General features: G+C 41.3%; 2 protein-coding genes across 2 annotated transcripts; both read right to left on the minus strand.

The window, feature by feature from the left end:
• Positions 1-1,420: 1,420 nt before the first annotated feature.
• Positions 1,421-8,123, minus strand: psmb7 (proteasome 20S subunit beta 7). The gene is made up of 8 exons (XM_080742724.1): positions 8,032-8,123; positions 6,927-7,020; positions 6,288-6,385; positions 5,468-5,608; positions 4,094-4,209; positions 3,859-3,917; positions 3,170-3,321; positions 1,421-1,735 (listed from the first exon to the last, which is right to left on the minus strand). Exons 1-8 carry the CDS (start codon positions 8,091-8,093, stop codon positions 1,624-1,626), a joined length of 834 nt encoding a protein of 277 aa, XP_080598850.1. The 5' UTR covers positions 8,094-8,123; the 3' UTR covers positions 1,421-1,623.
• A 2,561-nt stretch (positions 8,124-10,684) lies between these two features.
• Positions 10,685-12,310, minus strand: LOC308299162 (DDB1- and CUL4-associated factor 15-like; the record flags this gene model as incomplete). Its single annotated transcript, XM_080742880.1, has 1 exon — positions 10,685-12,310. The coding sequence occupies one exon, from the start codon at positions 12,308-12,310 to the stop codon at positions 10,685-10,687; it is 1,626 nt and encodes a 541-aa protein (XP_080599006.1).
• Between the last annotated feature and the right edge of the window lie 241 nt (positions 12,311-12,551).

Raw genomic sequence — 12,551 nt, forward strand, 5'->3', positions numbered from 1 at the left:
ACAACGTTGCCATGGTTACGGTGTGCCGCGTTGTTTAAAGTTACATCACCAAGCCAAGGCAACGCGTTTAATGACGATTATTTTATTTACACTCAGATGATCTTCGCAGATGAGTAAACCTGGCTACGCGAGGCTAACTCGCAGCAATGCTAACGGCGGCTAACTTCTTGCTGCTCCCGTTAGCATTGCTAGCGCTACAATGCTAACGTTACAATGGCGTTTCCCATAGACTTCTGTTAGCAATGCTACAATGCTAGGGGAAGCTAGCTGTAGCTCCGCCTCCAATGTGCAGTGCAGACTTTGTAAATAATCCAGAGGTCTGCAGAGTGACATACTCCACTGATTCCCGTTTGACAATTTGCTGCCAATCCTGCCATATTCCTGAAGGAATGTTTGTTTATTAAGTGCAGTGTTTTGTTGAAAGGTTGAGAGCCTCTGCAATAGATCAAACACGGAATGTCAATTCAGTTATCCATGCATATCAATGACTTTATGTATTAGGCCCCCTACTAGGAATATCTGCTGCTGAAGCTGAACACACTACAAACCTGCAGTCAGTGGTTCTCAAAGTGGGTTCCGGGGACCACCAGGGGTCCTTGAGGGAGTTCCAGGGGATATCCAGCTAACAATTAAACCCTTTAACAAACCATTCCCATTTTATACTTTATACCGATCTGCAAGCTCACAATTAATGTGCCACATTGAGTGTTGAGCTTGTAGATCTATTTTTGAAAAATGTCAAAATCTAAATTTCTAGACATTTGTAGAGTGCCTATATTTTTTGGATTGGAATAGGTTTGCATTTAAAAAACAAGGTCAATTTGGGGGTCCATCATTGACGCCTTATTATGAATCAAGCTCTATTTTATTCAGTCTATGTAGTAGTCCTACAAGTCATAGTTGAATCTTGACATGTCATCTTTATTTGACCACTTTCACCCTGGAGTCCCTGTTTTGGGCATGTCATTGTAGGAGACATTTTAGATTGGTTATTTTGGAGATCAGCCATATAAAAAAAGTACTTGAATAAATGGTTACTTACACAGTTGGCTGTGAGGCCTGATGTCACATACTATACAGACCATGATACAGACATACAGTCAGGAAATCAGTATCGATGATTGTATGTGATCAACCAGTAAATGACAATTGTTTATTGAAGAGACCATAACTGAAGACTAAAGCAATGATTCCCATCACAATATAGAGCTTTACCTACTTATGTTATGACCATTAGTTAACTGTAAGTTAACTGTAGGGTAGCACTTTATAATAACTATACACTATTTACCAACGATTTGATTCATTTTGTGCATCGTCTTGCCCCTCCCACCCCCAACAAAACAATAATACATGGCCATCAGTTTACACAATGATTAACAGCGTAACACTGGTAAAGATCGCACACCAACAATTCTTATTGACTCCAAATTGTATTAACTTTTATTTGAAAGCATTTCTACAGGAGGACAAAACAAGAAGCTGAGAAATCTCACAAGACAAACACAAAATTGAACAACTGTTGCAACAAAAACTGTATTGAAAACCATTCGTTTTGTTTGTGAACAAAACGAACATGATTCTGAAGGAATTTCAGGAGAGGAACCAAACTTGACGGATGGTTCAGGAAGTGTCCATGGTCTGTACGGTCTCCTCCACCACCTCCAGGTCCAACTTGATCACATCCGTCTTCAACACCTTGGTGGTTCCCTTCTTGTATTTGTAGTCCCCAGTTCTAAATAGAAGAAAAAATAAACACATTAATGGATAATTTCAGGTTCTAATAAGTCTAATTCAACAGACCTTGACCAACAGCAGTCAACAACAAAAAGATTTTTCGTCACACAGAATGCCAAACATAACCAAATAGCAGATCTACAAGCTCAACAGATTTGTTTTGAGCTGTTTGAGAAAACAGCAGATCTTCTATTTTCAGCATGTGACAGACACAACAAAGTTGAAATTGAGCAATAAGATTTGCAATGAAAATATTGCAAATCATGCCAGCAGTTTCCTGAAATATACTTGAAACATGTTAGGACTGAAGACAATTTAAGTAGTAATGAACAGGATAAAAATCAGTATTTGATTTGTTTTACAATGTTTTGAAATCATAACGATCCCGCCTTCATTCTGTCATATTGCAAATCACAAATCTCAACTGACCTAATAGTATTAAGGAAACAACACATTGTTAAAGCAAACCAAATGTTTTGGAGGTTAGATTAGGTTAGTAATCAAACAATGCCAGTAGGCTAAACTCTGCACATCAGAAAAGGCACTTTGCGACGGTACTCACTGTTGCAAGACTTGAAGCTCATTTATTCTTGAAACAAAAACGGGCCACGAGATACAAAGGCCACACGTGATTAGAATGCAATCAATAATTGCACAAAGTCATTCCAAATTTAGATCATGCAAATTGTCGCAACTTAGAACTGCACATTAATGTTAGAACTGTTAAGATATGTTTTAAATTTTAGTTTTTAAAATAAAGTGATCATTTAAGATGTAATGCAGTAGTTAAAAAATAAAAAGGTATCAATCAGTGCAAACCTCAGCACAAGGTGTCATGCAAAAACTATGAAAATAGCTATCTACAAGTTCATGTTTTGAGCTTGTAGATCAGGGGTGCCCAAAAGGTAGATCGTGATCTACCAGTAGATCACCAAGGGTGTGCAGGTAGACCACATGACATGCCTCTAAAAATATATAATAATATATAAAAAGTATAAAAATAATAATATGACATCAAGAAGGGCCTGTCAGCTCCCTTCATGGCTTTTAAAGTATGCAAACCTCCAATGCAATACTTTGTTCAAGAGTCAGTAGCATTACAAAGAACCCCAAAACCGACCACTTCCATACAGAATGGGATGAAGACATTTCCCCCAGTATTTTCCATTTATTTCCCCCTTACAGTAAGTGTGTTTGTTTAAAATGTAACGCCAGTGCTGCTATTCCAAAGCCCCCCTCAGGCCCTCAGCTAAAACATTTTGGATGAGTAGATCATGTTGCGCTAGTCATTTTAAAAGTAGATCTCAGGTCAAAAAAGTGTGGGCACCCCTGTTGTAGATTTTCCTTTTAGAACTTGCCCTATGATCCCATGCCAAAAACATGGACAAATTATTAATCAATGATTTTTTTGTTCGGGAAAACAGTTGTTTACCTGACTCCCTTCTGGTTGGCTATGTCGTGCGGTCTGATGTAGTCGACGTTGCCCTTTGTGATGACACAGAGGTCGATGTTGCTGCCTGAGCCCAGGTCGTTGAAGATGCCCGCTGCGATGGCGTCACGCACCAGACGCTTGGCGTCCTCCTCCTGGGAGCGGAGGAAAAGAAAACGTTGAGAACCAATGGCGGAACATTAATGAAGTACATTTACTAGAGTACTGAACTTGGTAGAACCCTCTAAAAGCGGGAAAGCATCCCGTGTCGATTTGGACCAAATAGCAGATGTTTGGCCAACATAGCAGATGTATGAGCTCACAGCGCGACACTTGGTACTGCGCTGCGAGCTCATACATCTTGTTATTTGTAAAGTGTGCGAACTACTGATTTAGAAGGCGCTCATAGAATCGGAATCGGCCTCAGGTCTTAATCCATTACCCATTAATACTTAAGGTCGATTCTAAAAATGTCTTCTAAATCCTAACAGTTTTCTGAAAGAGGTTTGTTGCCATATATGTATCAGTGGTTCTCAAACTTTTTCATGTCAAGGACCCCCAAAATTATACACATGGCTGCCTATCCACATCTCAAAATATTTTATTCCAGGGATCCCCAGAAGCAAACATTTTAACTTAATATGATTGCATTTTTGCACACACAGATGCTTTGAATGGGTTAATAAACTCACCTCCATGTCAGACTTGTACCGATCTTCAAACACTGCCATCGCAGCCAGGGAGCCAGAGCCTGAGAACACACAAAAATATTTTTGGCACACACACACACACACACCATCCATATTTATTTACTGATTGTACAATTCCGCTTGACTGACAGGATCTATTTTCATTGGAATCTGTTTTTTATTCAGTAGGCAAATTCAAATAATTATTTCCCATTGTGTGTGTGTGTAGTTTACTGACCCATGGTTACGTAGGGTAGCTTGTCAGTGGATCCGTGGGGGTAGATGCTGTAAAGGTGTGGGCCGTTACAGTCCACTCCGCCCAGAACCAGAGCCGCTCCGATGTATCCCTGGTACCTAGACAAACACAAACACGCACGCACCGGACATAAGTTTGTTGCTGTCGGGCAGAAATGTCTTATCTCCATTTTTTATTTTGTGTAATAACAGCCTGTTAATACACAATCATACTACAGCATCACACAAAAGCAAGCTCCAACCGAGGCATGGTGTGTTTTGAGCTTGTAGATGTGCAACTTTGGAATTTGTGATGTGGACTAGGGATGGCCAACGGTTACTGTTAATGGTGACCGATAAAAAAAAAAAAAAAGCAACCCATGTGTCACACCAAAAGCCCTGTACACCAATGTCTATGCAACATCAACTTCATCAACTATACGCGCTGCAGTCACACATCCATGCATGCAACTGCGAGTCTGCGACGCTTGATTTGGAATCGTACACGCTGACTTGTTCATCGGGAAACAAATGCTCTGTCAATGCACAGACCCCGGCACATTGAATCCTGTTTAAGAAGAGCTTAAAACACAACTTTCTAATGTTGCATGTTGATGACTAGTGGAACGCTAAATCAGCCGTCTTGGTTACAGAGTAGGCTATGCGAAAATAACACAAAGCTCAGAGCCGCAATGATTGCTGCAACAGCACACACAAAACATGGGCGAGAGAAGAAAATTAATGAAATGGACATCACGTTTCTTAGCCGATGTTTTAACCATTCCAAAAGTCATACGATTGGAAGTTATCGCTCTACACAACAAACTCAAAGGAGCGGGGGAAAGGGTCGATCTACCTGGAGTGAAGTGCGAGCGTCTCGCTGCTGCTGTTAGGCGACAGCCGTGTCACATTACCGACTGATTACGTTTCTTTGCAAAAAACATTTCTTTTAGAAAACATTTGTACCGGTATTCTTGTTTCTCCTAGTTTTATCGTTTTTAATGTGTAAATATGGCACTTTATTATGGGGAAAACGGGTGTATTTCCCATTTTTTTAACGTTAAAATAGCGCATTTTTGATCACATTCCTTAACGGTTATTTAACCGATAAGGCTTTGCGGTTTTCGGTTAAGAAAGATTCTCAATGTGGCCATCCCCAATGTGGACATACAATGTTTCCACCAGACAGAGGCGATTTATGCCAATGCTTCTCAAACATGTTCATGTCAAGGACCCCCAAATTCACCCAAATTCAGCCTTCTGATTTTGGGCCATCCAGTGCTCTGATGATCAAGCCTGTCGCAATTACTACATAATCAGCAGATCACAACAGAGCTAATCATCACCCAACTAATACATCAGCCCTACTGAGGCTCACCTGAAGAGCATCTGTTTGAGCATGCGGCAGGCTGTGGCCACGCGGGGCACACGGCCTGTGGACAGAGCATGCAGCTCCAGGTTGGAGGAGATGATCTGCGTTGTCATCTCCGTGTCTGCAGCCGTTCCCGCTCCGCAGCAGCTAAAAGAAACACACTTTTGTTGTATTTGTCTTGAACTTATGCAACTACAAACAGCAAAATGTTGGTGTGAATTTATGTAACACATTAAGCTAACACAATAAGTAAGAATAGTAATACTAGTAAGACACCTCAGGGCGACAAGCGACCTCGCCCTAAAGGGGCAAGGTCGCGCCATATCTTGGCCATCTGGCCAGTGATGTATATCGGACCAGTTACCCATATATGGAGACCCATGTACTGTATATGGAGATATGCTGCAAGAGCCCAAACATGCTTACTTAGTTATTTGTTATGTGAAAGTCCTATGATGTCTATGACATCTGACATCATACAATCCCCTTTTTTTCCCATACATGGAGATGTCTGTAGAACCAGCCACAGATAAGGGCTGTCTTGGCCATCTGTCTTGCCCATATGGAATCTGTTAGTGTGGTATGTGGCCGATGTAGCCTAGGCTCCATATATATGGGCATTCCCATATCAAGTCCTGTTAGATATGGGCTGGATGTGTAAAATAAAAACATGGTACAATAACTTGTGTTTTTTGCAGCAGTGTCAAAAACGGCGCAAGCACAATTATGTATGGCTTGCATTTTACCTTCGATTTCTTTCTGTCAATGTATTCACACCAAAGTGGTAGATATGTCCCAACAGACAGACAGACTTAGGAGCACTTACTAAATGTTGGGGGAGATGTAGTGGATCTTGGAGCAGTTCTTGTCTGCCACTATCATGCCCTCTGTGGCCCGGGTGTCCGCACCGAGCACGATGCCATCCTGCCCGAGGGAAAGGACAAAGACCGTGGTTAGAGAAATGCACCGAGTAGGGCTGGCTGTCACCATTGTGACGATTTACTTGATTGATCGCATATTATAATTGTTTGTACTTGATTGGGTTTTAGACTAGTTGTTTTTGTACTTGATTGGGTTTTAGATTAGTAATGTTTACTGTGCATGACTGAGTGTTAAGATTTGATTATTGTAATATAGAAAAGCCTCCTGTGGACAGGTGATGAGAATTAGCACTTGTGCTATAATCACTTAATCAATGCATCTGGTTCGTCCAATGTGATTGTGATGTCCATGTCAAATAAATAAAACGTAACATAACATTAATTGTCATAGAAAATAATTACGATTAACGATTGTGTGGCTTTAACACTTTGTAAAGAAATTAAATTGCACAGGAGATATGACCAAAAAAACTATAAATATAGATACCAATTATCAAATATAATATACAATGTATTATTCCCCGTCACTGAGATGACAGGGAAAGGAATGAGGATCAGTGCTTGCTTGGTTAAATATACTTTACCTTGAAAACTATTCCACAGATAGTGGTGCCTGTTTTGCGAGCAGCAGGCAAGCTGCACCCCACCTTGGTGACATCTGCTTCCAAAACAGCATTTCTGAAAATAGAAGGCACTTCTGTCAGTGTAGTTCAACTTTTACCGCTGCCAGATTATGTTTTTATTTATTTATTTTGTCCACGTTTCATCTCCAAATCAACACAAAATCTACATTTCAAACAACTGTAACATGACAGAGAAAAGACAACTAGCAAAGTGAACGCACACAATATGAGTCGAAGAATCAATGTAATATAGTCGGCAATGTTACTGGAGACCCCATGGGGTCCTTGAGGGGGTCCCCAGCAAAAGTTTAACCACTTTAGTTTAAATCTGCCATTTGAAAATAGACAATCTACAAGCTCAGAACATGTTGTGCTGACCTGTGATGCGTTTTGAGCTTGTAGATTTGCCATTTAAAAAAAGGATAACATTTAAACAACGTTAAATCTTGTATAGGGGACTGATGGGGGTCCCTGACCCTGGGACAAAAGTGCTATTCTATTGGCGATGTTGTGGCTTCAGGAAGAAGGCAGTGTCACTCGTGCAGCAAAATAAATTGCAAGTCTACAACCACAATGGAAACAACAAACAAGCCTTAGCCATAGACCTTGGGTTTAAACCTATCTTATCAGACCTTGTATTGAACTGTACTTTCCTGTGATTTTTTTTATTGCAACCTGCTAGTGCTAATACAGTATTCAATCAATGAAACCCAACCACACAGATCTGACTGCTAGCTACTTTCTCCGTTTTGATGATCTGCGTTTCCACTGTTTTTGAACACTTCCGCCTATAATGACTCAACCCAAAGTATTGACGCCAGGTTTAAAGTGTTTAAAAGTTAAATATAACTACTTATATAAGCGATGAATATACATAATTATGAACATTAGCGGCCCTCGGCTACAAAGGACTGAGTCATTCAGTGGAGGCGGCGGCGTGCCGTGTTAGTGGACATCATCAAAACATCAACTTATCGAATCAACTCGACCGGCCGAGACACCCAGCGGCATTTATTAACGTCATAACTGTGATATGAGAGTGTTTGTTGACTCCAGAAAGCCTCACCTCTTGCAGTTTTCGAAGTTAAATCCTCCGACTTGCGGCTGGCACATACTCACGGTCGCCATTTTGTTTCACCACTTGTGCCGTAAATTGACGTCACTGCAGGGGATGAGGGTCAAAAAGCCCACATTCGCGCTATATGTGTGTTGGATAGCAAGAACACATTCTCTATTACATTGTGTTTTTACTTTTACATAATATATTCTATTGCTAAAAATGTGACAAAGCTCTCCTCTGTTTCCACTATTATTTATTATATTCTAATAATTGAACATCCATTTATTGTAATCGGTTTATTTCACGTGGAAAGGAGCATTTAACGTACAAAACAACTTTGTTTATTCCCCCCCTCATATCACCACCACCACCACCACCACCCCAGCAAGCCAGACAGCAACAATATAATCTAGTTAAATAATATTACTTATCACCAGAAATAGCATAAGCCATTTTACACATTTACAATTGACAGCTGTATTTATTGTCTCTGTAAATAAAAACAGTGAGTGACTTAGATACAACAAATCATTACAAATGGCACTGGAGAGCCATCTGCTGGTTCAATCATGCAATAGCAAGTACATATTCTCCCACATGATATTAGGCTTGTAAATAGAGCATCGCAGCGGAAGTGGATGCCTGGGGTCACTTAATATTCCCCATTCATTTTCGCCATAGACTTTTACAAAAATATTTATAACAATTATGTTAAGCCTCGAACCGAGCCATCCAGGATGGAGGTGAATCATGATCATATAACCTTTGATCCTATGTGAAAACATATTTTAATATTACATTATTTGATATACTACATTTAATAACTACCCTTTGTTTAGCGATTTTCAAAATGTTCTTTTCATAGAAAAAAAGGTTGTATGGTCATGATTCACCTCCATCCTGGATGGCTCGGTTCGAGTCTTAACATAATTGTTATAAATATTTTTGTAAAAGTCTATGGCGAAAATGAATGGGGAATATTAAGTGACCCCAGAAAACCACGCCCACTGCGATGCTCTATAGTCAGAGGATGGATATTAATACAATCAATCCCTTCACTTAATATACACTGCTACTATTCTATTCTGCCTACAGCAGGGGCCCGCAACCTTTTTGATATGAAGTGCCATGTATCATTTACTTGTTAGTCGGTGTGTCATCAACAATCAACAATAAGTATAATTATGACCACATCAAAATAAAATAGGCTATTGATATACCATTTTTGTTTTTCTCCATCCTCTTTTGTAATATTTCTTTTTTAGGATGTAATGGTCATTAGACTTAGTGAGCAATAACCCACCTATCTCCCAGACTCCCTCCCCAGTCAGTGTTATCAGTTTGAATGAAAGTAGAATTGCGTGCAGGATAATTTGTATATAGACTCAATTTAATTTACTTCACTTTTTGAGAAAAACCCTCTCTCAAACACATCTGCCAGTGTGCCAGTGATCACCTTCCCCTGTGCCAATGTTGGCACCTGTGCCTAAGGTTGCCTAGGGTCTAAGATCAAGGCTACACTAATAAATCTGGATCTTTTTCTAAACTCTGGTTTTCGTGTATCCGCATAGAAAAATATCTAGGTCCACACAACAAAATCTAGGTCTAAAAAAATCCACTACACAGATCCACTGGGAATCTTTTGTAAAAGGTGCCGGCTACACAGAGCTGGATATTTCTGAAGCTAGACATTTTTTTGTGCGGTTGGGGCTTGCAGCCACACAAAACTGGATATTTCGGCTGCGAAACTGGACATTTTTTAAACCGGATAAATAAGTGAAGACATTGAAAAATATCCGATTCACTGGATCCGTGTAGACATGTTACCCGGATATCTGTCACTGTCATGTGGACCTATATATTTTTCTATGTGGATATCTGAAAAACCAGGATATATGAAATATCCAGCTTCGTCTGGCCTAGGCCTTAATCTTCACTTGTTTATTCGGTTTAACCACCCCGAAATTGCACAAAGAAAGGTCCGGATTTGTGTAGCATAGGCCTGGGTTTTTCATGATTCTGAATCCATTGCAAGCATTTGTTTTGCACTAAAAACACTCCTTGGGCTAAAAAATCCACAAAAATGGTTTAGTGATGACATGGACTAGTGACTGTGGCCGTTTTTAGCCCAAACTAAAAAGAGCTCACTGTAAAGACATAATGGAGACATTATTCAAGAACATTTTTATTTTGCAAACAGCAGGAATTTCTTTTAAACAAGGAATTTACATCCCATTTGGCTGACTCACAGCTGGGGAAAATGATTTACATCAGTGTTCAGAAACGATAACATGGCAATATTCACACTTGGAAATAATACATCTTTTCATATAGGCTATACCTGCCTGAATGAATGGAACAGAAATGTTTTTGTATTCAGTTTAGTTGCTTGTTTATTGCTTCCTTTTAACATATATCTATCTTCATATATCTACAGAGCAGTGTTTCTTAACATGCCTATTATGTATAAAAGAAAACAAAACTAAAACAAAAAGCAATCTAAATCTTCAAATCTCAAAAGTATCAAAGGGTATCAAAATGAGAAACAGCAGGTATGCTCAGATTAAGCTGTGCGCTCAACATTAAAGATGAGGCTATGTGTGCTCTTTGTATTTTTATTCAAAAAGAAAAAATCTATTTGTGACCGATAAGGCATGTGTCATATTGTTGTCACCCAGGTGCATCGCTCATTGTCTGCCAACACTGTGTTGGGCAGATCCTCATCTACATTCAGGACATTGACGTGGTGAGAGCTGCTCTCTGGAACAGAACACTCCATCACTGTGTCCACACAGGACTTCCTGTGAGACCTGACAGGGAGACCAGGGCCAAGACCATAGCGACGATTGTTGTCAGGGACCTGTTTTGTGAGGTCACTGACCCCAATGACACTGCACAGCCCTGTGCCGAGGTCCCAGCTGACCCTCATGTTGCGCTCCTCACTTTCCCAATACAGGCCAATGCCGATCAAAACTGTGTCGGTCTCTGGACACACTTCCATCATGACAAAGTCAAATTTGTAGTCCCGGGGATCTTCATGGAGCAACACAGAGAGAACACGACCAACATCCAGCTCCATCTCCTCCACACACAAGCTCTGGCCATCACGTGGACAACCGGGGAGCAACTTCTGTTCCCTCCCCTTCAGATCTGTAGCATCTAAATTACAACGATATTCAAGATCCTGTCTCTGTCTCGCTGCCCCTGGCTGTGGGAGGTAGTAATGGAGGCGTTTATAGTTGATGTAGCTGGGCTTACTGAGATCTGCCTCTTGAGACGAGGATGAGGGCAGGCTTGATGATGATGGGGAGGACGAGGCAGGGGACCCGGTGGATGGATGTCTGTCTTCAGCAGATCCCTGAGGTAGCATGGAAGGAGGAGAAGAGGGTTGACCTGATGGAGGAGCTGCTCTCTTGGTGTAGAGCATCTGACAGGACTGGCTCTGCTCACCTGCTGGACACAGGTAGATAGCACAGGCCACCAAATGTCTGCTTTCTTTCAGCAGGATGACCTTGTCCTTTTTCATCTGCAAGGCAGGCTGGAAGGGGAAGGGAATGTCCCCTTCAGACTCGCCGTGGAGCGCGAAGCCGTGTTCCAGGCATCTGACACCACTACCTGAGTGTGTGGTCGTGGCTGAGCAGACAGAGCAGGGTTTGTCTGGAGGGTTGGGAGCAATGGTGACGAACCAGTTGCACCAGACATCACTCTCCAGGCTAATCATGAGCTGATCTGTGCTGGTGCTCTGTGCATCAAAGCCAAATATGGCAATGTTGGAGTCGTCGTTGGGCCACTCACACACATAAAGACTCAGGTTGTCAAATTCTCCAGCATCCTGAATCGGATTTGCAAAGAGTTTCACCTGTTGGACCAGTTTGAGTTCACTGTGCAGGTTAAACTCCCACCAATACAGAGTGTAGTTGTAGCCCGACAAAGGTCGTTCTTCTCTGGCCTGTTGACGCGATCGGAGTAGTTCTGGATCATCCGTTTCTGATTCTGGTTCTGATTCCACGTAAGGCACATCTACTTTGGTGTAGGACAGAATGTATCGGCCACTTTTGATGAAGCCAAGAAAAACGTGTCCTGTTCCCAAACTTCCCAGCTCCCATTCATCACTGATGTCTTCCAAAGGGACGCGCACAAGAGGCGAGAGTTTACTGAAACTGCTTTGAGAAAACTGTCCTGAAATCTTCCCACGTGTGACAAGCTTGACGACGTTGTCTTGTTTAAGTTTCCTAACTTTTCTTTGCGTTTTCTGCTTCTTCTTAGATTTCGATCTGGGCGCCATGTTGCTAATAATGTCAGCTGACACAACAACACAACAGTTGATTTCCTTTCCTCTCACGTGACGAACGGCATCAGAAAGCTTTCCACAGCACGTGGAAAGCCTGGTTTCTCTTTACGGCTCAGTGCTCTGATCCGGTGCAGAGCCCGCCTACTGTATCTGGTCATTTGCACGCTCATAACACACACACGCATACATGCCGTTTTCATATCCGCTCTAGACCGGATCTGATCCACAACCACAG

The sequence above is a fragment of the Nannobrachium achirus genome, assembly GCF_963921795.1.
Source record: "Nannobrachium achirus genome assembly, chromosome: 15".
Classification (NCBI taxonomy): Eukaryota; Metazoa; Chordata; class Actinopteri; order Myctophiformes; family Myctophidae; genus Nannobrachium; species Nannobrachium achirus.